The sequence below is a fragment of the Hyla sarda genome, chromosome 3, assembly GCF_029499605.1.
Source record: "Hyla sarda isolate aHylSar1 chromosome 3, aHylSar1.hap1, whole genome shotgun sequence".
NCBI classification, from domain to species: domain Eukaryota; kingdom Metazoa; phylum Chordata; class Amphibia; order Anura; family Hylidae; genus Hyla; species Hyla sarda.
The window spans coordinates 423,278,765-423,304,424 of NC_079191.1; the positions used below are offsets into that span (position 1 = coordinate 423,278,765).

General features: G+C 45.0%; 1 protein-coding gene across 1 annotated transcript in view; it reads left to right on the forward strand.

Annotated features, from left to right (window-relative positions):
- Positions 1-25,660, forward strand: part of IARS2 (isoleucyl-tRNA synthetase 2, mitochondrial) — a 100,315-nt gene that overhangs the window by 68,495 nt on the left and 6,160 nt on the right. The window contains exons 16-22 of the mRNA XM_056568374.1: positions 461-569; positions 6,057-6,159; positions 9,733-9,858; positions 19,856-19,987; positions 21,607-21,713; positions 21,800-21,945; positions 22,970-23,160. Of these exons, the coding sequence (XP_056424349.1) occupies positions 461-569; positions 6,057-6,159; positions 9,733-9,858; positions 19,856-19,987; positions 21,607-21,713; positions 21,800-21,945; positions 22,970-23,160 (914 nt within the window). The remainder of the gene's footprint in view (positions 1-460; positions 570-6,056; positions 6,160-9,732; positions 9,859-19,855; positions 19,988-21,606; positions 21,714-21,799; positions 21,946-22,969; positions 23,161-25,660) is intronic.

Consider the following 25,660-nt stretch of genomic DNA (forward strand, 5'->3'; position numbering starts at 1 on the left):
ACTGCCGGGCACTGATGGAAAGTAAACAGCGGCCTTAGATCACCCATGAGATTTGCTCATCCCTCATCTTGTCCTGTGTGTAATCTCTTCCCCGCTTCATGTTAGTCCATAGGACACCGCAACAGTAAAAGTCCCAGTTCACATTAGAGAAAAGTCAACTAAAGCTATGGATATCAGCAGACTGTCTAATGCAATGTTTCCCAACCAGCGTGCCTCCAGCTGTTGCAAAACTACAACTCCCAGCATGCCCGGACAGCCTTCGGCTGTCCGGGCATGCTGGGAGTTGTAGTTTTGCAACAGCTGGAGGCACGCTGGTTGGAAAACACTGCTATCGGAAGTCTAGCTCTATTCTTAGGGAGAATATAACGGTAATTTACATGTGACCGTAGATCGCCGTCCGGTACCACTGTAATTTCGGTCCCGAGTTTAATATATTATGTTCTCATTGTGTTTTGCGCAGACGCAGAGCAGCGAGCCGACGTGTACATGGAGGGGAAGGATCAACTCGGGGGCTGGTTCCAGTCCTCGCTACTCACCAGTGTGGCCTCCAGGAATAAAGCTCCTTACAAGTAAGGTCTAGGTCTTTTATTATTTACTTTTATGCATTTATATAGCACCAAAATATACCGCAGCGCTGTACAGAGACTGTCATCACTGATTTGGACTCTAAGGCCAAATCAGTCTTTGGAGGGTGCTCTTCTGTGCCAAAGCGCCCCCCCCCCCCCCCCCCCCCCCAAACTTACTGCCCGGACCGGAGTAAGACTGCGTTCACACCACGTTTTTCAAGTACGTTTCCCGTATACGTTTTCATTATTGAAAACGTATGGAACCGTATTGAAAACCGTATACATAGAGAAATAATTGAAAACTGTATTCATCCGGTTGCGTACGGTTTGCTTGCAATACGTTTTTTTTCCTGTACTCAAAACCATGGTTGACCACAGTTTTGTCTCCGATTTAAAAACCGCACTGCAACCGCATACATTTTTTTCAACATGGACGACAATGGGAAACGCACATGTATACGGTTCCATACGGGAAACCGTATACGGTTTTTACTTTGCACATGCGCATTTGCATCCTAAAGTCCCCACCCAAGACCCCTTCCATTAAAAATTGACAACATTTTCAAAAACGTGTTTTTTTTTTTTTTTTTAAACAGACGGAACCGTACGCACTTTTTAAAAACACATACGGTTTACTTTTTCCCATACGGTTCCATCCGTTTTTCTGCCATACGGTTTTCTTTAGAAAAACTGTTTGAAACACAGTATGGCAAAGATGGGATGTGAACCCAGCCTAACATACGATTCTGGCAGTTAAATAAAATTAATGAATACATAAAAATGTAAAAAAAAATTAAGGATTAAAAAAAGAAATATAAATTCCTCTTAAAATTTTTTTTTATGTAAAACATAAAAATCTATATACATGGTATCACCACCTCAGTAACAACCCGAACTATAAATAATATATTATCAGAGGAATATATTAAATGTTTTCACTTGTGAAAACTGGCAAAAATCATGAGGAATTGACTGTGAGTTACATTTCCACCATATAAATGAAAAGTTGCAAACCCGATTTGTTAAAGGAGATCTCCAGTGGTGAACAACTTATCCCCTATCCTAAGGATAGGGGATAAGTTTGAGATCGCCGGGGGTCCGACCGCTGGGGCCCCCTGCAATCTCTCTGTACGGGGGCCAGGCTCTCCGGCCAGATAGCGGGTGTCGACCCCCGCACGAAGCGGTGGCCGACACGCCCCCTCAATACATCGCTATGGCAGAGTCAGAGCGCTGCCTTCGGCAATCTCCAGCTCTGCCATAGAGATGTATTGAGGGGGCGTGTCGGCAGCCGCTTCGTGCAGTGGTTGACACCCACTATCTGGCCGGAGAGCCTGGCCCCCGTACAGAGAGATCGCAGGGGGCCCCAGCGGTCGGACCCCCCGCGATCTCAAACTTATCCCCTATCCTTAGGATAGGGGATAAGTTTTTCACCACTGGACTACCCCTTTAACAAAAAAGGGGAGTGGCTTAGTGCATAAAAAGTTGAGGCTGATGGCAATTGCCCCATGAGAGGAAAAATTCCTTCCTGACCCCAGTATGGCATCAGAATAAATCCCTGGATCAATATTCTATCCTCATGAATCTTGTATCCATAACCTGTAATATATATATATTTTTTTTTTAAACATCCAGGCCCCCCCTTGAACTTGTTTTTGCATAGGGGTATATCAGATATCACTCGCACAAAGATTTCTACAGATTTGAAGCATATGCAGACAATACTTACTAGTTCTAAAGCTATTGTGCATGTGTATAAAAACAAATAAATAATATATATATGTGTCATTTTTTTTTTTATACACATGCACAATAGCTTTAGAACTAGTAAGTATTGACTGCATATGCTTCAAATCTGGAGAAATCTTTGTGCGAGTGATATCTGATATACCCCTATCCATTTTTTCATATATCTATATATGTGTGTATATATCTAAAAAATAAAATAAAATATATATGTATATTTTTAGATATATACACACATACATAGATATATGAAAAAATTGTTTGATATGATACATAGACAGTAATGTTAAAATCGGATTTAATTTAACCCCTTAAGGACCAAGGACGTACCGGTACGTCCTTGGTCCTGCTCTTCTGATATAACGCAGGGTTACACAGTAACCCCGCATCATATCACGGCGGGCCCGGCGTCATAGTGAAGCCGGGACCCGCCTCTAATAGCGCGCAGCGCCGATCGCGGCACCGCGCGCTATTAACCCTTTAGCCGCGCGCTCAGAGCTGAGCCGCGTTGCTAAAAGCGAAAGTGAAAGTTGCCGGCTAGCTCAGTCGGGCTGTTCGGGATAGCCGCGGCTAATCGCGGCATCCCAAACAGCTGACAGGACAGCGGGAGGGCCCCTACCTGCCTCCTCGCTGTCCGATCGCCGAATGACTGCTCAGTGCCTGAGATCCAGGCATGAGCAGTCATGCAGCAGAATCGTCGATCACTGGTTTCCTATGAGAAACCAGTGATCAATGATGATCAGTGTGTGCAGTGTTATAGGTCCCTATGGGATAACAATGATCAGTATAAGAGATCAGTGTGTGCAGTGTTATAGGTCCCTATGGGATAACAATGATCAGTATAAGAGATCAGTGTGTGCAGTGTTATAGGTCCCTATGGGACCTATAACACTGCAAAAAAAAAGTGGAAAAAAAAAAGTGAATAAAGATCATTTAACTCCTCCCCTATTAAAAGTTTGAATCACCCCCCTTTTCCAATAAAAAAAAACACAGTGTAAATAAAAATAAACATATATGGTATCACCGTCTGCGGAAATGTCCGAATCATAAAAATATATCCTTAATTAAACTGCTCGGTCAATGGCGTGTGCGCGCAAAAAAATTCCAAAGTCCAAAATTGTGCATTTTTGGTCACTAAGTCCTATCAATGCAAAAATGGTACCGTTAAAAACTTCAGATCACGGCGCAAAAAATGAGCCCTCATACCGCCCCATACACGGAAAAATAAAAAAGTTATAGGGGTGAGAAGATGACAATTTTAAACATATAAATTTTCCTGCATGAAGTTATGATTTTTTCCAGAAGTACGACAAAATCAAACCTATATAAGTAGGGGATCATTTTAATCGTATGGACCTACAGAATAAAGATAAGGTGTCATTTTTGCCGAAAAATGTACTACGTAGAAACAGAAGCCCCCAAAAGTTACAAAACAGCGGTTTTTTTTTTCAATTTTGTCGCACAATGATTTTTTTTTTCCGTTTCACCGTCGATTTTTGGGCAAAATGACTGACGGCATTACAAAGTAGAATTGGTGGCGGAAAATTGAAAGAGTTATGATTTTTTAAAGGCAAGGAGCAAAAAATGAAGATGCAAAAACAGAAAAAACCCCGGTCCTTAAGGGGTTATATCCATTTTTGAATCGGGACAAAAATTTGCGGTCAACCATGATTTTCCACCCAAAAAAAAAAAAGGGGAAGTGGACTAAAAGGGATGTGTGTTTGGATACTATACGATTTTCAAGGATAGAATCGTATAAATTCAGCTATGCATTTCTATGCTGGTTGCTGTATGGGCTTATGAGGCCTCACTAACGTTAGGATCAGTATAGTATATATATATATATATATATATATATATATATATATGACCAGGCATGCTGAGAGTTGTAGTTTTGCAACAGCTGGAGACACACGGGTTGGGAAACACTGCTATAGTGTGTCTCTCTCTCTCTCTCTCTCTCTCATCTGTATATATATATATATACACACACTATAGCAGTGTTTTCCAACCCGTGTGTCTCCAGCTGTTGCAAAACTACAACTCCCAGCATGTCCGTGCATGCTGGGAGTTGTAGTTTTCCAATAGCTGGAGGCACTTTGATTGGAAAACACTGGACTCTAGGTTCTCTCTCATTTCATCCTCACTAAGCAACTATCACCTTTCTTGCTCTCCGATCACATCACTAATCTGTCTCTGCCGCCGACCTTTGCCCTTTGTTCGGGCATTTGGTGTTTTATATCTGGCGCAGTAATTCTGCTGATTACTTCGACGCCAAACGAAAAGGATCAGAAATTGGCCCAGCAATAAAAGTCGGTGGCCTGGAAATGCTGGGAACGGATAAGGAAAGGGCTGTAATAACATTTATTGGGCTAAGTGGGTAGTGAGGCACCAGGCGCGTTTACCCTTTACACTCAGATTACTGTGTTTCCTGCACGGTTCATTTACACACAGTCACCCAGCTTTCCCTAGAGACCTGATTGGCTGATCTGTGTAGTCGTGCCATAGTAGCAGAACAAGGAAAGTATTACTGCAGACTGAAGAAGATTTAACATTCAGGGGCTAAATGACAACCAATGTGGGCGATGTCATGGGGGCCATTTTGGATTTCGGCCAAGATTTTTGGAACCGTATTCTCCTATTAATATTACTCGTTGCTCAGTTTTCAGTGGGCTATTCCATTTTACACATTTATTACACATGTGTAACGTCTGATAGGTGGGGGTACCTCCACCTGCCTTGTGCCGCTGGGGAGGAGGCTTCTGTTCTTCCGATGGATGGAACTTAGAGGGGTATTTTGGTATCAGAAATTTTTATTTAAATAAAACACCCTAAGTTCTATAACTTATATAGTGTTATCACATTTTGTGTGATTTGTCTTTAACAGGAAGTTGTGTAGTTCTGTCATAGTTAGTGTGGTGTTGTCGAAGCAGCTTCCAGTCTCCTCTATATCTATCTCTCTTTCTCTCTCTGTCATGACACAGGAAGTTGTGTAGTCCTCTCATAGTTAGTGTGGTGTTGTCGAAGCAGCTTCCATTCTCCCCCCTCTCTCTCTCTCTCTCTCCCTCTCTCTCTCTCTCTCTCTCTCTCTCTCTCTCTCTCTCTCTCTCTCTCTCTCTCTCTCATGACAGGAAGTTGTGTAGTCATATCAGTGTGTTGTCTGAGCAACTACCCAGCTCCTCCCACCTGACAGGAAGTTGTGTAGTCCTCTCATAGACAGTTTGATGTTTTCTCAAATGCTCCCAGCTCCTCCCTCTCTCCTAACAGGATGTTGTGTCGCTCTGTCATTGTCAGTGTGCTGTTGTCTTAGCAGCACCCAGCTCCTCCCTCTCTCCTGACAGGAAGTTATGTAGTCCTCTTATTGTCAGTGTGCTGTTGTCTTGGGAGCTTCCTAGCTCCTCCCTCTCTCCTGAGATGATGTACCATCCTCTGCTGTCTCAGGTGTCTGTGCTCTAGCTTCTCCCCCTGAATGATGTCAGCACCACTGACCAGCCCCTACAGTTACATCACTATCTCCCTGTCATATACATATATATCTTTATTGGGACATTTAGGGACATGAAGAGGCCACCCAGTTCTCCCCTAATGGTAGATATCAAGAAAAGGAACCATTGAGCATGTTACGTTTCAACATTCCTTTTCCCTTTGTTCTCAGGCGAGACAAGGTGTCTGGCAGCAGCTTAGTTAGCCATCTTGTATATAACCACCTTTACTCTACTCACCTGAATTTTACTTCCTACCTTTCAGGAATGTAGTAGTCCACGGCTTTACCTTATCTGAGAAAGGAGAGAAGATGTCAAAATCAGTAGGGAACGTGGTGGACCCCGACGTGATTATTAACGGTGGAAAGGTGAGAGCATTCTCATGAGCTGCACAATAATCCTCCTCTCTTCCTCCAGAAGAAGAAAACTTCCTGGTGTCACCTATAGGGGGGGCCTACTTTTAGGTTTCCACTTGACCCCAAATAGTGTCTTGAAACCTGATTTGGATACCAGCCACACCCTGGGTTGTTACCTGGGTCGTGTTTCCAGATGGTGGCTGCTCAGTTTTCTGTTGTGCATTATGTTTGCATTGCTTTTTATGGTCAATATATTTTTATTGCAATGTAAAGCTGACTAATTTCTAAGCTGATAAATTCTCCAATACACCTTTAAGGTTTGGCTACATGAAGCACAAATGCTGTGTATTTTTTTTTACAGTGGATTTTTTTTTTTCGTAACAAAATTTGTAGCAGATAATTCCTTTGCTGGTGCAGATTCTGTGAATTAAATGTAAAGTAAAACACAATGGTGGAGATTTATCAGTGTTTGTGAGCGGTGCAGGTTGCCAAAAGTCACATCAAATTTTTTTTTTTTAATGTTTTGTTTCATTTATTAATTTTTTTGAAGGATTTTATTATAAACATAACAAAGTAAAAAAAGATCACGTCATCAATAATAAACATCCAAAATGATATATCATTTAACATAACACAAAATGCTACATACAGTGGTCCATCAACTTACAATATGAATTGGTTCCTGGACGACCATTGTATGTGTAGACCCTAGCTCTATGGAAACCTACCTGGTAATTGGTTCTGAAGCCTCAAAATGTCATCCAAAAATAGGAAAAAGTGAGGAATAAAGAAAAATAAGTAGATAACTAATATAGATAGTCCTTATATATAAAAGTAAGAAAGAGCTGCTGGGAGCTATAAATCACTGTTTATGTAGAGGACAGGAGCTTCTTTAGGGTCTTGTACAGCACAGAGAGTCCCACTTTTGGAAAAATTTGTGCACACAGTGTAGATTGTTGCAGAAATCCACACCCAGCTCAGAGCTGGCTTCGTTTTCTGCGCTTGGCGCACGGGCAGCCTCAGATCTGCTGGATTTACTGAGAGGTATTTACATAAGATTTTAATAAGGCCTGCGTATGAAAAAGTCCCCCCTCCCCACTTTATTCCCCATTTAAGGTCAGTGGGGGTAAATCTGCAACAAATTTGCAGCATTTCTAATAGAAAAATTAACATGCTCTAGAAAATATGTAGCGCCAGGAAGTTACCTCACAGATTTTTTGATACAGCATGTAGATGATATTTAAAAGAAAATTTAAATTGTACTGTAAATTCCGCCATTTTTCTTTGCAGACAATCTGCCACAATTATGCCAAGTATGACTCTGTCCTTTATAGTGTTCACAGCTCTTTTTTCCTGATACAGCGGTTCAGATCCGCTACATAGACGACATTTTTTTTTTTTACTTTGTTTCCTCAGAGATTATATACACAGATTTTTTTTTTCATTCTGTTTTGAATTTCCTACCTACAAATGCTCCATATAAACATACCCTAAAGGGGTCACAACACCCTAGTATTTTAGATCCTGTAAAAGGGTGTTTCCCAACCATTGTACCTCCAGCTGTTGCAAAACTACAACTCGCAGCATGCCCCGAACAGCTGTCTGGGCAGGCTAGAAATTGTAGTTTTGTAACAGCTGAAGACACAAATTATACAATAAATAAATGATTAAATAAATACATTTTTAAAAATATTTTTATTTTATTTAAATGTTTACATTATTAAATTTAAATTAATTAAAACATTTTAAAAAATGTATAATATAAAAATAAAAAAAATTACTAAAAACAGTAGAGGCATTTCACTAGATTTTTTAATGATACAGATTAGACAGTCATAAAAGTAAGAGGATAGTACCTCCAAAAACGCAAAATACTTTTATTTTTATTTTTTTAAATACCTGATTATTTTATACGTCTGATATTACTGGACTATACAGTTGGGGAAAAAAGTGTTTAGTCAGCCACCAATTGTGCAAGTTCTCCCACTTAAAAAGAGGCCTGTAATTTTCATCATGGGTATATCTCAACTATGAGAGACATAATGAGAAAAAAAAAATCCATAAAATCACATTGTCTGATTTTTAAAGAATTTAATTGTAAATTAAGGTGGAAAATAAGTATTTGGTCACCTACAAACAAGCAAGATTTCTGGCTCTCACAGACCTGTAACTTCTTCTTTAAGAGTCTCCTCTGTTCTCCACTTGTTATCTGTATTAATGGCTCCTGTTTGAACTTATCAGTATAAAAGACACCTGTCCACAACCTCAAGTCACACTCCAAACTCCACTATGGCAAAGACCAAAGAGCTGTCAAAGGACACCAGAAACAAAATTGTAGACCTTCACCAGGCAGGAAAACTGAATCTGCAATAGGCAAGCAGCTTTGTGTGAAAAAAAAATCAACTGTGGGAGCAATTATTAGAAAATCGAAGACATACAAGTCCACTGGTAATCTCCCTCGATCTGGGGCTCCATGCAAGATCTCACCCTGTGGTGTCAAAATGATCATAAGAATAGTAACCAAAAATCCCAGAACCACATGGATGAATGACCTGCAGAGAGCTGGGACCAAGGTAACAAAGGCTACCATCAATAACACACTATGCAGCCAGGGACTCAAATCATGCAGTGCAAGACGTGTCCCCCTGCTTAAGCCAGTACATGTCCGGGCCCATCTGAAGTTTGCTAGAGAGTATTTGGATGATCTGGAAGAGTATTGGGAGAATATCATATGGTCAGATGAAACCAATGTAGAACTTTTTGATAAAAACTCAACTCGTCGTGTTTGTTAGAGAAAGAATGCTGAGTTGCATCCAAAGAACACCATACCTACAGTGAAGAATGGGGGTGGAAACATCATGCTTTGGGGCTGTTTTTTTGCAAACATACCAGGAAGACTGATCCGTGTAAAGGAAAGAATGAATGGGGCCATGTGTCGTGAGATTTTGAGTGAAAACCTCCTTCCATCAGCAAGGGAATTGAAGATGAAACATAGCTGGGTCTTTCCGCATGACAATGATCCCAAACACACGGCCGGGCAATGAAGGAGTGGCTTCGTAAGAAGTATTTCAAGGTCCTGGAGTGGTCTAGCCAGTCTCCAGATCTCAACCCCATAGAAAACCTTTGGAGGGAGTTGAAAGCCTGTGTTGCCCAGCGACAGCCCCAAAACATCACTGCTCTAGAGGAGATCTGCATGGAGGAATGGGCCAAAATACCAGCAACAGTGTGTGAAAACCTTGTGAAGACTTACAGAAAACGTTTGACCTCTGTCATTGTCAACACAGGGTATGTAACAAAGTATTGAGATGAACTTTTGTTATTGACCAAATACTTATTTTCAACCATAATTTGCAAATAAATTCTTTAAAAAATCAGTCAACGGATTTTTTTCCTCATTCTGTCTCTTATAGTTGAGGTATACCTATGATGATAATTATAGACCTCTTATCTTTTTAAGTGGGAGAACTTGCACAATTGGTGGCTGACTAAATTTTTTCCCCCCACTTTGTAGTCCAGATTATAGCAATTTTTCTGCATCTATTAAGATGAAATGTGATTTTTATTTTTTTTCTGTTTGTTATCTAGGACAAAGTAAAGGAGCCGGCCTACGGAGCAGATGTCTTGCGCTGGTGGGTAGCTGAGTCCAATGTCTTTACAGAAGTCATGATCGGTCCGACAGTCCTGAACTCAGCCCGGGAGGACATCAATAAGGTAATGCTCCAGTGTAAAAGGATTTCCACCCAAAACTTAAAATTGTTCTCCCACCTTGTTCCATGCAGGTTTTCTGACTCCTCCAGCCTGTTTTGAAGTGGTCGGAGGTGCATAACCCCAATTAACTTTAATGGGAGTTGTTCAGATGGTGTAGCCCTGCGAGCTTCCTAACCTGAATTTATTATGCAAAATGCATAACTACCCGGCTTCGGCTTATTTAGTTTTTTTTAACCACCTCTGGCTGCTGCTAAGAGACAGGAGTAACTGGAAATCCCAGAAGGAACAAGACCCCTTTAAAGAGTACCTCTCATTATTTTGTAAAATTTTATAATCCGCCCAATTCACTGCCCCCATCATGATAAACCACCCCCTGGCTTTATTTTTATTATTTGTTAGTTTTCTACCTTGATATTGCTCTGTATTTTCTGCTCAGCCTGTCAGATTCACAGACTGGAAAGGGGCGTTCCCCAGCGGACGTGACATAATCTGAAGCCATACAGGGGAGAGCTTCCTCCCTCACTCTGCTACATACAGCCCAGAGCAGTTCACTGTGAGATGAGCTATGATTGGATAAGGCTGAACCCCCCCTCAGCATTTCCTGATTTTGGACTTCTGTCAGGCCAGCAGGAGTCCAAAGTCTGTGCAAAATATGGGGGAAAATGTGCTCTGGACAAGTAGGGAGACACCTTGTGGCAGCTTTTTTAAACACAAATAAAACAGAAAACTAAAATTCTTTTTAAACAAAGTATTTTTTTTTTTTACCATAAGGAATGCAATAGCAAAAAGGAGATTTTTTACTCTTACCGTAAAATCTTTTTCCTCTGAAGACTCTTTGGGGGACACAGAAACCGTTGGTATATCTTGCTGCAACTAGGAGGCTGACACTAGGCATAACTAAAAAGAAGTCGGCTCCTCCCAGCAGGATATACCCCACCTACTGACTCAGAGACACTCAGTTTTAGTCCCAATGCAATAGGAGGAACCGAAAAAAAATTATACAGAGTCCGGAGGGAGCCCAGTCAAAACAAGTGAACCAACAGACTGACAGGCGACCGACCCCCAGGTAACAAACTAAAAACCAGCATGGTGGGAGCTGTCCCCCCCAATGGATCTTCCGAGGAAAAGATTTTACGTGTAAAAAATCTCCAAATCTCCTTTTCTCGTTCAGCTCCATTGGGGGACACAGGAACCATGGAACGTACCAAAGCAGTCCCCGGGGCGGGAAAAGCAATCAACCCGGAATCAAGCGGACGGCAAAGCCACCGCTGCCTGCAAAACCTCACGCCCCAAACTGCCGTCGGCGGATGCAGAAGCGTGCACTTGGTCTTCGATGCACACGTTTACCAAATTATACCAAGTGGCCGCCTTACACACCTGTAGAGCGGAAGCCCTGTTAAAGACCGCCCAAGAGGCCCCCACAGAGCGAGTGGAGTGAGCCATAACCCGGAAAGGGGGATCCTTCCCCTTAGAACGATACGCCTTAGAAATGGCGGACCGGATCCACCTGGAGATGGTGGCCTTAGAAGCCGGCAAACCCTTACGTCTGCCCTCCGGAAGGACGAACAGCGAATCCGACCGTCTAAAGGAAGAGGTGGCCGAAAGGTAAGCCCCGTAAAGCCCTGACCACATCAAGGTTGTGGAGAGAGCGCTCTTTAGGATGAGACGGAGCAGGGCAGAAGGAAGGAAGAACGATATCCTCGTTCAGATGAAAGGAAGAAACTACCTTCGGTTGAAAATAAGGTACTGGTCGGAGCACAGCCTTGTCCTGATGAAGAATCAGGAAGGGAGGTTGACAGGAGAGAGCTGCCAATTCCGACACCTGGCGGATGGAGGTCACGGCAACCAGGAAGGACACCTTCCAAGAAAGGAAACGAAGGGAGATGTCCCAGATAGGCTTGAAAGGAGCGGACTGCAAAGCACTTAGGACCAAATTCAAGTCCCAAGGGGGAGTAGGAAACCTGTAAGGAGGAATATCATGAGCTACCCCCTGAAGGAAAGTGCGAACCGAAGAATTAGAAGCCAGAGGCCGCTGAAAAAGAATTGACAGCGCCGACACTTGAGAGAACGAAGAGCCAAATCGTTTCAAGGCCCGACTGCAATAACGCCAGGAGATTCGGCAGAGAAAAATGAACCAGAGAAAGAGAGCGGGCCTCACACCACCGAAAATAAGCCCGCCAAGTCCTGTGATAAATCCTAGCCGAGGACTGCTTACGCGCCCCGAGCATGGTGCGGATAACTCCGGGGGAAAAACCACGGGCCTTCAACACCACGGTTTCAACCGCCACGCCGTCAAACGTAGCGGCAGTGAATTGGGGTGGCAAAGTGGGCCCTGAGAAAGAAGATCGAGGCAATCCGGCAGCCGAAAGGGAACGTCCGCCACGAGCCGAACTACGTCGGCGTACCAAGAGCGGCGGGGCCAATCCGGAGCCACCAGAATGGCCGAGACACCTTCCGCCTTGAGTTTCTTCAGCACTCTGTTCAGAAGAGGAAGTGGTGGGAACAGATAGGGGAGCGTGAACCGAGACCAGGGAATGACGAGAGCGTCCGCGGCCAGTGCTAGAGGATCTCGGGACTTTGACACGAAGGCCGGAACCTTTCGGTTCAGGCGGGACGCAAAGAGGTCCACGTCCGGAATCCCCCAGCGATGGCAAATGGACTCGAACACCTCTGGGTGAAGAGACTACTCCCTAGGGTCGGGAGAGGAGCGACTTAGAAAGTCCGATTCCCAGTTTTCCACCCCCGGGATGTGGATTGCTGATATGGAGGGAACCAGGCGCTCAGCCCAGATCAAGATCTTGGACACCTCGGTCATGGCAGCACGGCTGCGAGTGCCCCCTTGACGGTTGACATACGCCACAGCCATGGCGTTGTCCGTCTGAATGCGGACTGGGCGGCCCCGGAGAAGCGACTCCCAGTGCTGGAGACAAAGGAAGATGGCCCGGATCTCCAAGACATTGATGGGAAGGCAGGATTCCTGAGGGGACCAGCGGACCTGGACCATCCGGTCCAGAAGAACGCCCCCCCAACCGAGGAGACTCGTCGTCAGGACCAGCCAGTTCAACGGAAGGAACGAGCGACCGCTCAGGAGGAGAGGAGAGCGGAGCCACCAAAGAAGCGACTGGCGGGTCAAGGTGGGCAGACAGATGCGACGATCCAAGGACAGGGGAGATCCGTCCCAGAGAAACAGAATGGTCCACTGAAGTGGGCTGCAACGAAACTGAGCGAACGGAACCGCCGCTATGGCTGCCACCATTCTGCCCAGCACTGCCATGCAGGAGCAAATGGGCACTGCATTTGGGCATCTCAAGAGGCGGACACCGGACAGAAGAGCACTTTGTTTGTCCGGAGGGAGAAAAACCCGTGCCCTCCCGGTATCGAACAGAAATCCCAGAAAACCAGAGACTGGGAGGGAGAAAGATTGGATTTTTCCTCATTGATCAGCCACCCGAAACTGGTCAGAGTCTGCAGAGTGATATGGAGACTCTTTGTTTTGGGCCAGGGACGGAGCTTTGATAAGCGGATCGTCCAGGTAAGGGAGGACGGACACCCCTCGAGAGCGGAGAATGGCAATGACAGCTGCCAGGACCTTGGTAAAGACCCTGTGGGCTGTGGCCAGACCAAAGGGGAGCACCACAAACTGAAAGTGACCCTCCGGAACAGCAAAACGTAGAAACCGCTGATGAGGAGGAAAGATCGGGATGTGGAGATACGCATCCCGATTGTCCTCTCAAGACAGGAATTCGCCCTGATCCATGGATGCGACAATCGATTGCAGTGACTCCATCCGGAAATGGCGAAGTCGAAGGTGCAGATTGAGGAGCTTCAGGTCCAAAATCGGACAGACCGTTCCCTCTTTCTTGGGAACAACGATTATGTTTGAATAAAAACCAACAGAGTGCGAATGGCAGAGTGAAAACCTGCCGCCAGGGCAGGGAACGAGAAGGCCGGGAACAAAAAAAACCATCCCGGGGAAGAGAACCGAACTCGATCCGGTAACTGTCGGAAACAACGTCCCGAACCCAGGAATCCTGGACGTGTGCCAACCAGACGTCCCGGAAGAGAGATAAGCGACCGCCCACCCGAGGAAGAGCCCCGGGAACGGCCCCTAGGAGAATGACCACGCGACCGAGGACGCCGCTTGGAAGGAGGGGACCTGGAGCGCAAGCGGCGGGAAGACCTGTGTTAAGGAGAGGAGTCCGAATAAATGACCCTGGGACGTCTATGAGAGCGTCGACGGACGCCGAACTTGTCTCCCTAGGAGGACATACGGAAGACTGCTTCAAGGCTGTAGCCACCTCCCTGGAAACCTGCGCCAGATCAGAAATAATCTTGGAGAGAGAAGAGAGGACACCCAAACTGCGGCAGGGTCAGAGGTCATGCGCTCTGGGGGGCTATCCTGGGCGGGGGAATTAGGGCGGGAGGAAGAGCAGGCAGAACAGATGGGTTCAGCCGAACCCCCCGGAATTTTAACCTTACACCCTGTGCAAGCATAGTAAGTGACCGAAGCGGGGACCGCCAGTCTGTGAGAAGGTTCTAAGCTGCGGGCGGACATAGCAGAATACAGAGAAGTCAGCTACCCAGTGCAGCAGCAGCTTGCCGGGCTCCGGAGCTATGGCGCGTCACGATCCTCAGTAACAAGGGGAGGAGACAGAGGGCCGCCCGCAAATTTAGTCCGCGGCTTCGGCCTAGTCCGGCCGCGCGGAGCTCTGCCCACGTATTTTCGCACCTGGATGCGCTCCAATCCCCGCACAGCGCGCACGGCGGGCTTGTTCAGCCTCTCAGGTGCTTGTGCGCGCTGTGCTACGTGCGGCCGGACTAGGCCGAAGCCGTGGACTAAATTTGCGGGCTGCCCGGGCCGGACGTCCGCGATACCCCGCCGGCGCATGGAGGTAGGGAAAAGTCGGCAGCGGTCTGCAGAGACGGCTGCCGGCAAGGTCCAGAATATGCTGAAGAAGCGCACGCATACTTCGAATGGGTCAGCTGTCGCCACAGCAGCAGGACCCAAAAAAGTGCCCCCTCCACATAGTGTGAATAAAGATGAGGCTGTACCACCTCCCCAGAATAACCCCTGAAACCCAACTTGAATAAAGAATAAGTGAACAGAACCCCTTCCCAGATTAACCCCTGATAGAATGGGGGGGGGGGGGGGGAGTAGTATATACTCACCTAAGGATGAGGTATACTTACCTCTCTAGGAGTAAAGGAAAGGTGCTCCCTCTTTAACTAGACTGGGCCAACTGCATCATACCAGGCTTCAATAAGCGGGGCAAGCAGAGGCAATAGGTGACCCGGACCCAAGGTACAACCTGGTGCTGGTCGGTGGCGAGGAAGGGTTAACGGACCATACTCTATGGACCGTGCCCTTCAGGCGCATGTGGGGGGATCAGGCAGCGCCATGCTCCTGTCACCCCAACCTAGAAAAATAAAAAAGGAACGAAAATTCAAAACTCTAAAGACTAGAAAATAATAAAAAATAGCCTAGTGTCAGCATCCTAGTGGTGGCAAGATATACCCACGGTTCCTGTGAACGAGAAAATTAGTTTTAATGAGAGTACCCATTTAAAGAAGCATTTTAGGTTTGTTTGATTTTTTGCCCATATCATGTACACTTACCATTATTCCTACGGCCATCGCTTCTCGGCCTTTTGGCTAAGATCAAGTGTAGTACCTTCCTGTTAGTTGGCGGTGTGGAAGACCACCAAGGCAGGATACAGGAATCACATAGAATGGTGCAGGTGTACCAGGGACGGCTGTATGGCCAGGCAGCGGGCCCTCAAGCGACCTGTATCTTCTGGATCTCACTTTAAGGTTTGGGTAGAGTGAAGGCTGAGGTTTAAAAGTGCCCTGTGAGTGTTGACCCGAGGGTGCCGGAACTCACTTGGGAGTAGCAACCCCACTTGACTGATGGCGCGCAGCACGCACTTTATCTCTCACTCTTCTGAGCACTCACCTCTAGCGTTCCGGCCTTCAGGCTGTTGATCTGCAGAGGAATTTTTATAGATCCGGACGGATGTCCGGGCAGTATCACACTGTGCATATCCACTTATTTATTTTATATGTTTTGTCACTGTGCTCACGTTTGTGTTCTTTTTATGTACACTAGGATTTGATCAGGGTGTGGTAGCCTTTCTGGGTGTCCCTCCTGCCGGACTAGGGGAGGTGTGTGTGGCCATCAGGTTCCTCACCTCCTAGCTCCGTTGTAATTCCAGCTTCGGCAGGAATGCTGAACCGATTTTACTGGCTCCTCGATGGTAACTTGGTTAACGCCTAGTTGTTCGCCAGGAACACTTTTCGGTCCCTGAGTAGCTTTGGCGAAAGGGGACATCGTACCTGGAACCTTGGAGGTGCCTTTTGGCCCGGAGGAGAAGGGGTTGGTTTGTTGGGGGGCCTCTCCTTTGTTGGAGAATGGCTTTCGATGGACCGCATCCTCGTGCACATTTTTATTTTATTTTTTTGTGTGAACACTTGCACTTTTTACTTGACCTTGGTTGATTTGAGAGCGTGTACCTCGGAAAAATATATATATTCCTACGGTGATATACTGGTTACACAGAATCTATGGGTAGGGAGGAGGCCATATACAGCTGCCTATAAGTTGCCTTCAGATGTGTGTACAGGAACAGAAGAGCAGAGGTGCGGTGCCATGTCAGATATGTTAAATGGGCACTGTCACCAACCTTTTTTTTTTTTTTTTTTTTTTTTATATGTATATAAAATATGTATATAACATATCTCTAATATAGTTTCATAATTTTTTTTTTTTATTAAAATAGTTTATTTTACATTTGAAAACCGGCCACTAGGGGGTCTCCCTCCTAGTGGCTGGCTGCAGCCTGCCGTGACTTCACAACTGAATTAGGACCGATGCTGGCCGGGCAATGTGTCCTAATTCAGTTAGCCTGCGCTCGCTCCCTGCCTGTCAATCAGATGGGGGGGGGGGAGCGAGCGCTGAGAACACAGTACATTGGCTCGCACGCCGGCCCCGCCTCCCTGCATACACGCGCCGCTGCTGCTAAGTCCTGCACTCCACTCCTGCTCTTGGGTATATCTTTTATGGGGTGGGTGGCGCAGCGGGGTTCGGGGGAGCGGGTTGCGTGGCGTGGTTTGGTGGAGCGGGGTTCGGGGGAGCGGGTTGCGTGGCGTGGTTTGGTGGAGGGGGGTTCGGGGGAGCGGGTTGCGTAACAAAGATATTGTCTTCAACACTGAGGGTGCCTCCAGTTGTTTCAACACTAAAACTCCCAGCATGCCCTGACAGCCAATAGATGTCAGGGCAAGCTGGGAGTTGTAGTGGTGAAACAGTTGGAGGCACCCTGTATAGATGAGCTAAGGGCGGAAGTCCCCCCCAGCAGGCATCAGTGACGCCGCGCCTGCTAGGGAAGTCTGCCTTGTAAGTGAGCACACTACCAGGTAGGCAAAAAGACATTTTCTAAGATTGTAAAAAAAAACATGTAAAGGCAGGGAGGGGGTTAGGGATAGATGGGCAATAGGCAGGGACAGAAAAAGAAAAAAAATAAGATGGTGGGAGCTACTCTTTAAGGTTACTCTGGTTAAGCTGAGGGATCAGTAGGGCAGTGATCAGCGGTATACAGAAAAGCCGACAATAATAAAATGTATCCAGCATCTCCAACATGATTGTTAAAGGGGTAGCTCGGTGGAATTCTTTATTTTACAATGATCTCCAGGCTGCCTAATAAAATAAAATAAAATATAAACTATCCAGGAATAGAAAAACAGAGCTAATTTCTTTCAAAAAGAGATCCCCGTCTGTCTCCAGGTTGGGTGTGTTATTAAAACTTGGCTCTAATAACTTTAATGGAATTGAGCTGCAGAACCATACCCAACCTGGAGACAGACGGGGAGCGTTTATTTTCTATTCCTGGATAACCCCTTTAAAGTTTTTGTGATGTTATTAGGCAGCCTGGGGACAATATGGTGCTAGTACACATAGCCAAAAGCTATTGAAGTCACATGGCCCAGGGGTGTGGAAATTTTATAAAAAACTACTTGTCCACGGGACTAAAATGGAGCAAAATCTACTTGTCCCTCATGACGATCCACTTGTCCGGGCCAATTTTCGCTTTTACGCTCTCATTTTTTCCTCCTCGCCCTATAATAGCCATAACTACCTACTATAATGATACCTTTTTTAATTTTTCAATAACATTCTCTGAACCAAAATATATATATATATATATATATATATATATTTGGGGAAGTGAAATTGAAATAGTAAAAGATAATTTTGCAGATTTGGTGGTTTTCTTTTCTGCGCCATTTACCTTGTGGTTGAGGTAACATGTTAGTTTTATACTTTAGGCGCCTGATTACAGCGATACCAGATTTGTATACTTTACGTCATGTTTTACTAATTCTGAACGTTTTCAAATTTTTTTAATTGCCATTTTTTAACCCCTGTAGCTTTATTTTTTTTCCGCATACCAGGCTGTATGAGGGCTCATGTTTTGCGCCATAATCTGTTTTTTGTATCGGCACCATCTTGGTATTGATCTGACTTTTTAATCGCTTTTTAACTTTTTTTTCTGGGATATTATAAAAATTGCAAATCTGTGGTTTGGTATTTTTTTACATTTACGGTACGGGATACATAATGTTATATTTTCATAGGTTGTACAATTACGCACGAAGCGATACCAAATATGTTTATTTTTATTATGTTTACATGTTTTTATATAGGAAAAGGGGGTGATTTGAACTTTTAACATGGAAGGGGTTAATGCAGCGGTCTTCAAACTGTGGCCCTCCAGATGTTGCAAAACTACAACTCCCAGCATGCCTGGACAGCCAACGGCTGTCCTGGCATGCTGGGAATTGTAGTTTTGTAACATCTGGAGGGGCACAGTTTGAAGACCACTAGGTTAATGTGTCTTTCAAACTTTTATTAAAACTTTTTTTTTTTTTTTTTACACTTTATTAGACTTATGAGGAATCATTAGATTCCTCATACAGATGAATAGATTCTATTGAACTCCATTGATCTGTGTGCTCTGTGATCCATTGATAGAGCCTGGTCCAGCCAGGATCTATCAATGACAGAGCCGGGACAGGAGGAAGCAGAGGTAAGTCCTCCGGCTACCTCTATAGTGGATCGCCCCCCTGCGATCGCGCTGCGGGGGGGCGATCCACCCCACTAGCCCACCAGGGAGCATTCACATGTCCCTTTAGACGCCGCTGTCAGCTTTGACAGCGGCGATCTAAAGGGTTAATAGCCAGCCGCGGCGATCGCCGCTGGCTATTAGCGGCGGCCCCCGGCTACTGAAAACAGCCGGGGGCTGCAGAGTATGGAGCGGTCAGGAATCCTGAGCCCGCTCCATACTCCCCTGTGAGCGCCGCAAGCATCTCCCCGTGCAGACGTGCCTCCTCCCCTCAGCTCTCCGAAGCTACAGCTGGGGGGAGTGAAGGCAGAGGACGCAGGTCTGCACGGGGAGCAAGAAGCCACGCCCCCTCATCTCCCCCCGCACGTCTGCAGAGCAAGAAGCCACGCCCCCTCATGTCCCCCCGCACGTCTGCAGAGCAAGAAGCCACGCCCCCTCATCTCCCCCCCCCGCACGTCTGCAGAGCAGGGGAGAGAAGACAAATACACAGCTTCTCATCTCCCCTGCTCTGCTTCCGAGGACACAGGCTGCAGAGTATGGAGCGGGCAGGAGTCGGGAGCCCGCTCCATACAGACTGCAGATCGCCGCCGCACTTGTCAGGTCCGGCCCTGCTTGCCCGAAGCCGGGCTAAGGGCCGGACAAATTCACCTGCCCTGTGCCCAAAACTGCTAGTCCCGGGCGTCGGGCGATAGGAATTCCACATCCCTGTGGCCACCTCTGCAGCCAGAAACAAGAAACAGAGCTGCTCCGGTTGCATATGGCAAATACAAGCAGGACGACCATTTGCATAAAGGAATTTTTTTTTATATAATTTTCGCCTCCATCTCCCCTCGCGCACACGAGCATAGACTTTCTCCTGACCTGGCTTTATTCTCGTCTTACAGCTGCGGAACACAGTGCGATTCATGCTGGGTAACCTGTCCGGATTTAACCCCGAAACCGACACCATCCCTGGACCTGAGCTGTATATAATAGACCAGTATATGCTCCATCTGCTCCAGGACTATGCCAGCAAGGTATGGTACCTCCCCTATTATCAGGATAGGTGGGACCCCCCCATGATCAGACTAATACAACCTGCATGTAAAAGTCCTTAGTGAGAAATTCCTTCAGCCCCCACGTTTTCACTCCTCCATCGAAAAGGACATTGCCTCTCTAGCGCCCCCTATTGATAGCTTCTCTGTAAGTCAGTGTCCGACCCCTAAAATAGCTTAAAGCAGTGTTTCTCCAGCTGTTGCAAAACTACAACTCCAAGCATGCCCGGACAGCCTTCGGCTGTCCGGGTATGCTGGGAGTTGTAGTTTTGCAAATGCTTTTCGGCACAAATGAAATAAAAAATAAATTAATTCAATATATAAATATATAGATAGATAAATAGATATAAAGATGAAAATAATAATGTTTTAATTTTTACATTTAATTTAATTAAAAAAAATCTGCAATTGAAATAAATAAATTAAATATATATAAATAAATATATATATATATATATATATATATATGAAGGAGAGAGATAAAGAAATAGATATAAAGACATTTTTATTAATAATAATAATGTTTTAATTATTACATTTAATTTAATTTAAAAAAAATAATAATTCTACACAGAAAAATACTTATCTAACAGTAAAGACATTTTACTAGATTTTTAAACGATACAGATTATTAGACATAAAAGTAAGAGCACACTCCAAGAACACACAATACTTGTTTATGCCAAAGGCTGTCCGGGCATGCTAGGAGTTGTAGTTTTGCAAATGCTTTAGGCACAAATGAAATAAAAAATTAATTAATTAAATATATAAATAAATAAATAGATATAAAGATGATAATAATAATGTTTTAATTGTTACATTTAATTTAATTAAAAAAATCTGCAATTGAAATAAATTAATTAAATATATATAAATAGATAGAGAGAAAGATATAAAGAGATTTTTATTATTATTATTATTAATAATAATAATAATAATAATAATAATAATAGTAATGTTTTAATTAGTACATTTAATTTAATTTAAAAAAAAAAATTTCTACACAGAAAAATAAATGAAATAAAAAATAAATTAATGAATTAAATATATATAGATAGATAGATAATTTTCCCAGGAGGGCAGCACAACCAGCAATGTAATCCAAGTATATGGTGCACGCTGTGTAGGAGCCTTGGTGCCGGGATCCCAGTTCAATAAATCCAAAATAGCAGCAGCACACACAGGCTCTATCTACACTGATGCAATAAATCACTAAATATATAGATAGATTTTTAATAATAATATTTTTTAAATTACCGTATTTAATTTAATTTAAAAAAAATAATAATAATTTTGCTCAGAAAAATACTAAACTAACAGTAGAGGCATTTACTAGATTTTTAAACAATACAGATTATTAAACAGTCATAAAATTAAGAGGATTGGACCTTCAAGAACACTCAATACTTTTTTTTATGCCAAAGGGCTGTCTGGGCATTTTGGGAGTTGCAGTGTTGCAACAGCTGGAGACACACTGTTTGAAAAACACTGGCTTAGAGACATGACTGTGGACGTAAACCGCACCAGGCGCCCTCCTATATAGACAACTGTATAAGGTTCCTACTCCCGCCATGTTGCTGATCACCGATCTGTTTCTCCAGGTCACCGAGGCCTACAAGACGTACGAATTCGGGAAGGTGATCCGTCTGCTGGAAGCCTTGGTCACCCGAGACCTGTCCAGCTTCTACTTCAGTATCATCAAAGATCGGTAAGTCTGTGCCCTTTCTCCCCGTTGGGTTTGATGTCTACCACTAGATGGCGCTGTTAATCCTCCGTATTATACTCTGCTTGCAGCCTGTATTGTGAAGAGGAGAGAGACCCCAAGCGCCGCTCCTGTCAGACCGTACTGGCCGAGACGCTGGACATTGTGGTTCGCTCGTTCGCACCAATACTCCCACACTTGGCGGAAGAAGTCTTCCAGTACTTGCCGTATAAAAAAGGTATGGGCAGGAGTCCTGCAGCTTTCTGACTTTGTGTTATAAAGGACCACAGACCCTTCATATTAGAGATTTCTGCATTGTACCTGTTAGGAAAAAAAAAACAGCGCCACAGCCTTTGCAAACAGCGCTACAACGGGTCACTGCCGATTTTTTTACATATGAATCTGCTGAAAATCTGCAGCATATCCACCAAGTGTGAACACACCTTTTGTAGGTGATAGGGGATAAGATGTCTGATCGCTGGGGACACCCGCGATCTCTGCTGCGTGCCGAATGACTGGTGATGCGGGGCGGAGGCTTGTGATGTCAGGGCCATGCCCTCTCAATGCAAGTCTATGGGAGGGGGCGTGACGGCAGTCACGCCCCCTCCCATAGACTTGCATTGAGGGGACGTGGCTGTGACATCACAAACGGGGCATGAGTGTGACGTCCCGAGCCTCCGGCATGGCACCCGACTCTGAACGAACACCGGGTGCAGCAAGGAGATCACATCCTTTGAATAGGGGATAAGATGTCTAGGGGTGGAGTACCCCTTTAAGGCCCCAAATAGGCATGGTGGGAAAATATAACATTGTAGCTGCCTGCAGCCACCACTAGGAGGAGCTTAGGACTCTGTTGCATACTGACTGTACATTAACCTCAATGATAGCACAGTATACAGTAAGCTCCTGAGCACCTCCTAGTGGCTGCTAGGAGATACTGTTTATGCAGAAATTAGTAAGACTTGAATCTGCTTAGAATTCAGATTTTTTTTCGGGGTTGGACACTCACTTTAAGCCATTGGCTGCAGAACTTTTCAGAACTTTGTTTCCTCGGTTGTTCTAGAGCAGTGGTCTCCAAACTGCAGCCCTCCAGATGTCGCATACCTACAACTCCCAGCATGGCCCGGACAGATGTTATAGATTTGCAACATCTGGAGGGCCACAAGTGGAGACCACTGTTATGAAACAATAGAGAAATCCTTTTTCGGTTATCATTATGTGGCCTCTTCTTAGCAGGACTGTTACATTGCTTTTCTGCTTAGATGGTGACAGTGTTTTCCGGAGCGGGTGGTTTGTGCCAAATTTATTGTGGAAGAAGCCGGGATTGGTGGAAGCCGTGGAGGCCGCGTGTTCTGTGAGAGATCTGTTCCTTGGGGCGATTCCAGGCAAGAATACGGCGGAGTATGAGCTCTGTGTGGTCATCGAGCCGGGACTGCTATTCGAGTTAATGGAGGTAAGTGTCCAAATGTGTTTAGTGATTGATCATCAGGGTAGATATTGTAATACAGCAGCAAAAGGTCCAACTCTAAGTGCAGCAGTACTACAACTCCCAGCGTGCACGGTCAGCCTATGATTGTCAGGTCATGCTGGGAGTTGTAGTTTCACAACAGTTAAATGGGCACTGTCATTAACCCCTTAAGGACCAGACCCATTTTATTTTAGCATTTTCGTTTTTTCCTCCTCGCCTTCTAAAAATCATAACGCTCTTATATTTCCATCCACAGACCCATATGAGGGCTTGTTTTTTGCGTCACCAATTGTACTTTGTAATGACATCACTTATTTTACCATAAAATGTACGGCGCAACCAAACAAATATTATTTACGTGGGAAAATTGAAAAGAAAACCGCAATTTAGCAAATTTTGGAAGGTTTTGTTTTCATGCTGTACACTTTCCGGTAAAAATGACATGTGTTCTTTATTCTGTGGGTCAATACGATTTAAATGATACCCATGATTATATTCTTTTCTATAATTGTACCGCTTAAAAAAAAATCTCAAACCATTTTAACAAAATTAGTATGTTTGAAATTGCCCTATTTTGACCACCTATAACTTTCTCATTTTTCCATATATGGAGCGATATGAGGGCTCATTTATTTGCACCATGATCTGTAGTTTTTATCAGTATCACTTTTGCTTAGGTTTTACTTTTTATAAATTTTTTTGGGAATAAAATGTGACAAAAAAGCAGCAATTTTGGACTTTTTTTTTTTTTTTTACGTTTACGCCGTTCACCTTACAGGATAATTAACTAACAATATATTTTTATAGTTCAGCCTTTTACGCACACGGCGATACCAAATATGTGTATTAATAATTTTTTTTACGCTTTTTTTTTTTTACACTTTATATGTTCCCATACGGTACTATTTATAGCAATCGTTTGATTGCTAATACTGTGCAGTGCTATGTATAGGACACGCGGCAGCGCTGTGGGCGATCCAATCATCCATTGAAAGTACCGCACTGCCGCAGATGCCGTGATCTGTATTGATCACGGCATCGGAGGGGTTAATGGCGGACATCCACGCGATTGCTGATGTCCGCCATTACCGGCGGGACCTGCCGGGCATGACGCGAGCACCGCTTCGGTGTTCGCGATCATGTCGGCGCATAATTGTACGTCATGGTGCGCTAAGTACCACGTCACCATGACGTACATTTACGTCCATTGTCATTAAGGGGTTAAACAGGATTTTTAATATTTGATTCTTTATTCCCAATAAATTACTTTTGTAATTGGCTTCCATTAAAAAAATAAAAATAAATAAATAATTATTTCTCTATCGGCTCCATTGGGGGACACAGACCGTGGGTGTATGCTGCTGTCTCTAGGAGGTGTGACACTATGGTAATAAAAAAAGTCGGCTCCTCCCAGCAGGATATACCCGCCTTCAGGCCCTGAGCTAATCAGTTTAAGCTTAGTGTCTGAAGGAGGTGGACATGGTCTGGATTTCTCCAGACCAGGTCTTCTGATTTTTTTTGTTTTCCTAGTATAGGGACGTGTTAGTTTTTTATTCCTTTTTCTTTCCTGTTTCCAGGTGGGGACTCAGGGACTCCGGTTGCCAGTTTCCCCATTGCAAGTAAGGGGGCACAGACATTGCGTATATGCGCTGTTCAACCCCCCTTGCCAACGGTCAGCGCCTGGGTTGGTACCTCATAGGTCCGGGTCCCCCTATTTTCCTGCTCGCCTCGCTCGTGCATAGCAGTCAGGCGTGATGCAGGTAACTAAAGCTGACTGAAGACTTCACTGAAGACTCCATTAGGTAAGTTTTTCTGACTGAGGTAAGTACTTCCCCCTTTTCTCCTTAGGTATCGACTTGCAACCTCTGGAGACCCCCTGTTTGTGGCCCACCTTTTCAGGTAATAGGGCTGGCTTATACAGGGGCTGGACTTTTATTCTGGGGGAGCAGTGGCATCTTAGTGGGCATTTAATTTATTTTTTTACTTCACTGTGTGTGTGTACTTCACTGTGTGTGTGAGTATGGGGTTACTTGCGGCTATGACCGCAGTGCCTTATTTGCGGCTGACAGCCGCGGCGCTTGATCGGGCCGGGCGCTTTCACGCCGGCTTACTTTTGCTTCTCCGGCAGCGCCTTATATGCAGCTGACAGCCGCGGCGCTTGTTCGGGCCGGGCGCTCTGAGCGCCGGCTTACTTTCTCCGGCAGCCGCTGCCGGCGTTTGGGCTGCCCGCTCACTTACCCCCGAGCGCATATGCGGCTGAAATGTGCGCTCGGGACAAGGAGCGGGCGCCATTACAGCTTCATCTCGCTCTTCTCATAGCTCCGCCCCCTGGGCTGTCTGAGCTCCCTAGAGGCGCGAAGTGGCCTCCAATCAGCGCCGTGGGCGCGATTTTCAGTAGGGGCCAATCAGTTAGTGCCTCTGCCTCAAGCACGCCCCTCTCTGGCTATTGGCTGTCCCGTTTTACACTCTAGCTGCTCAGAGCCGA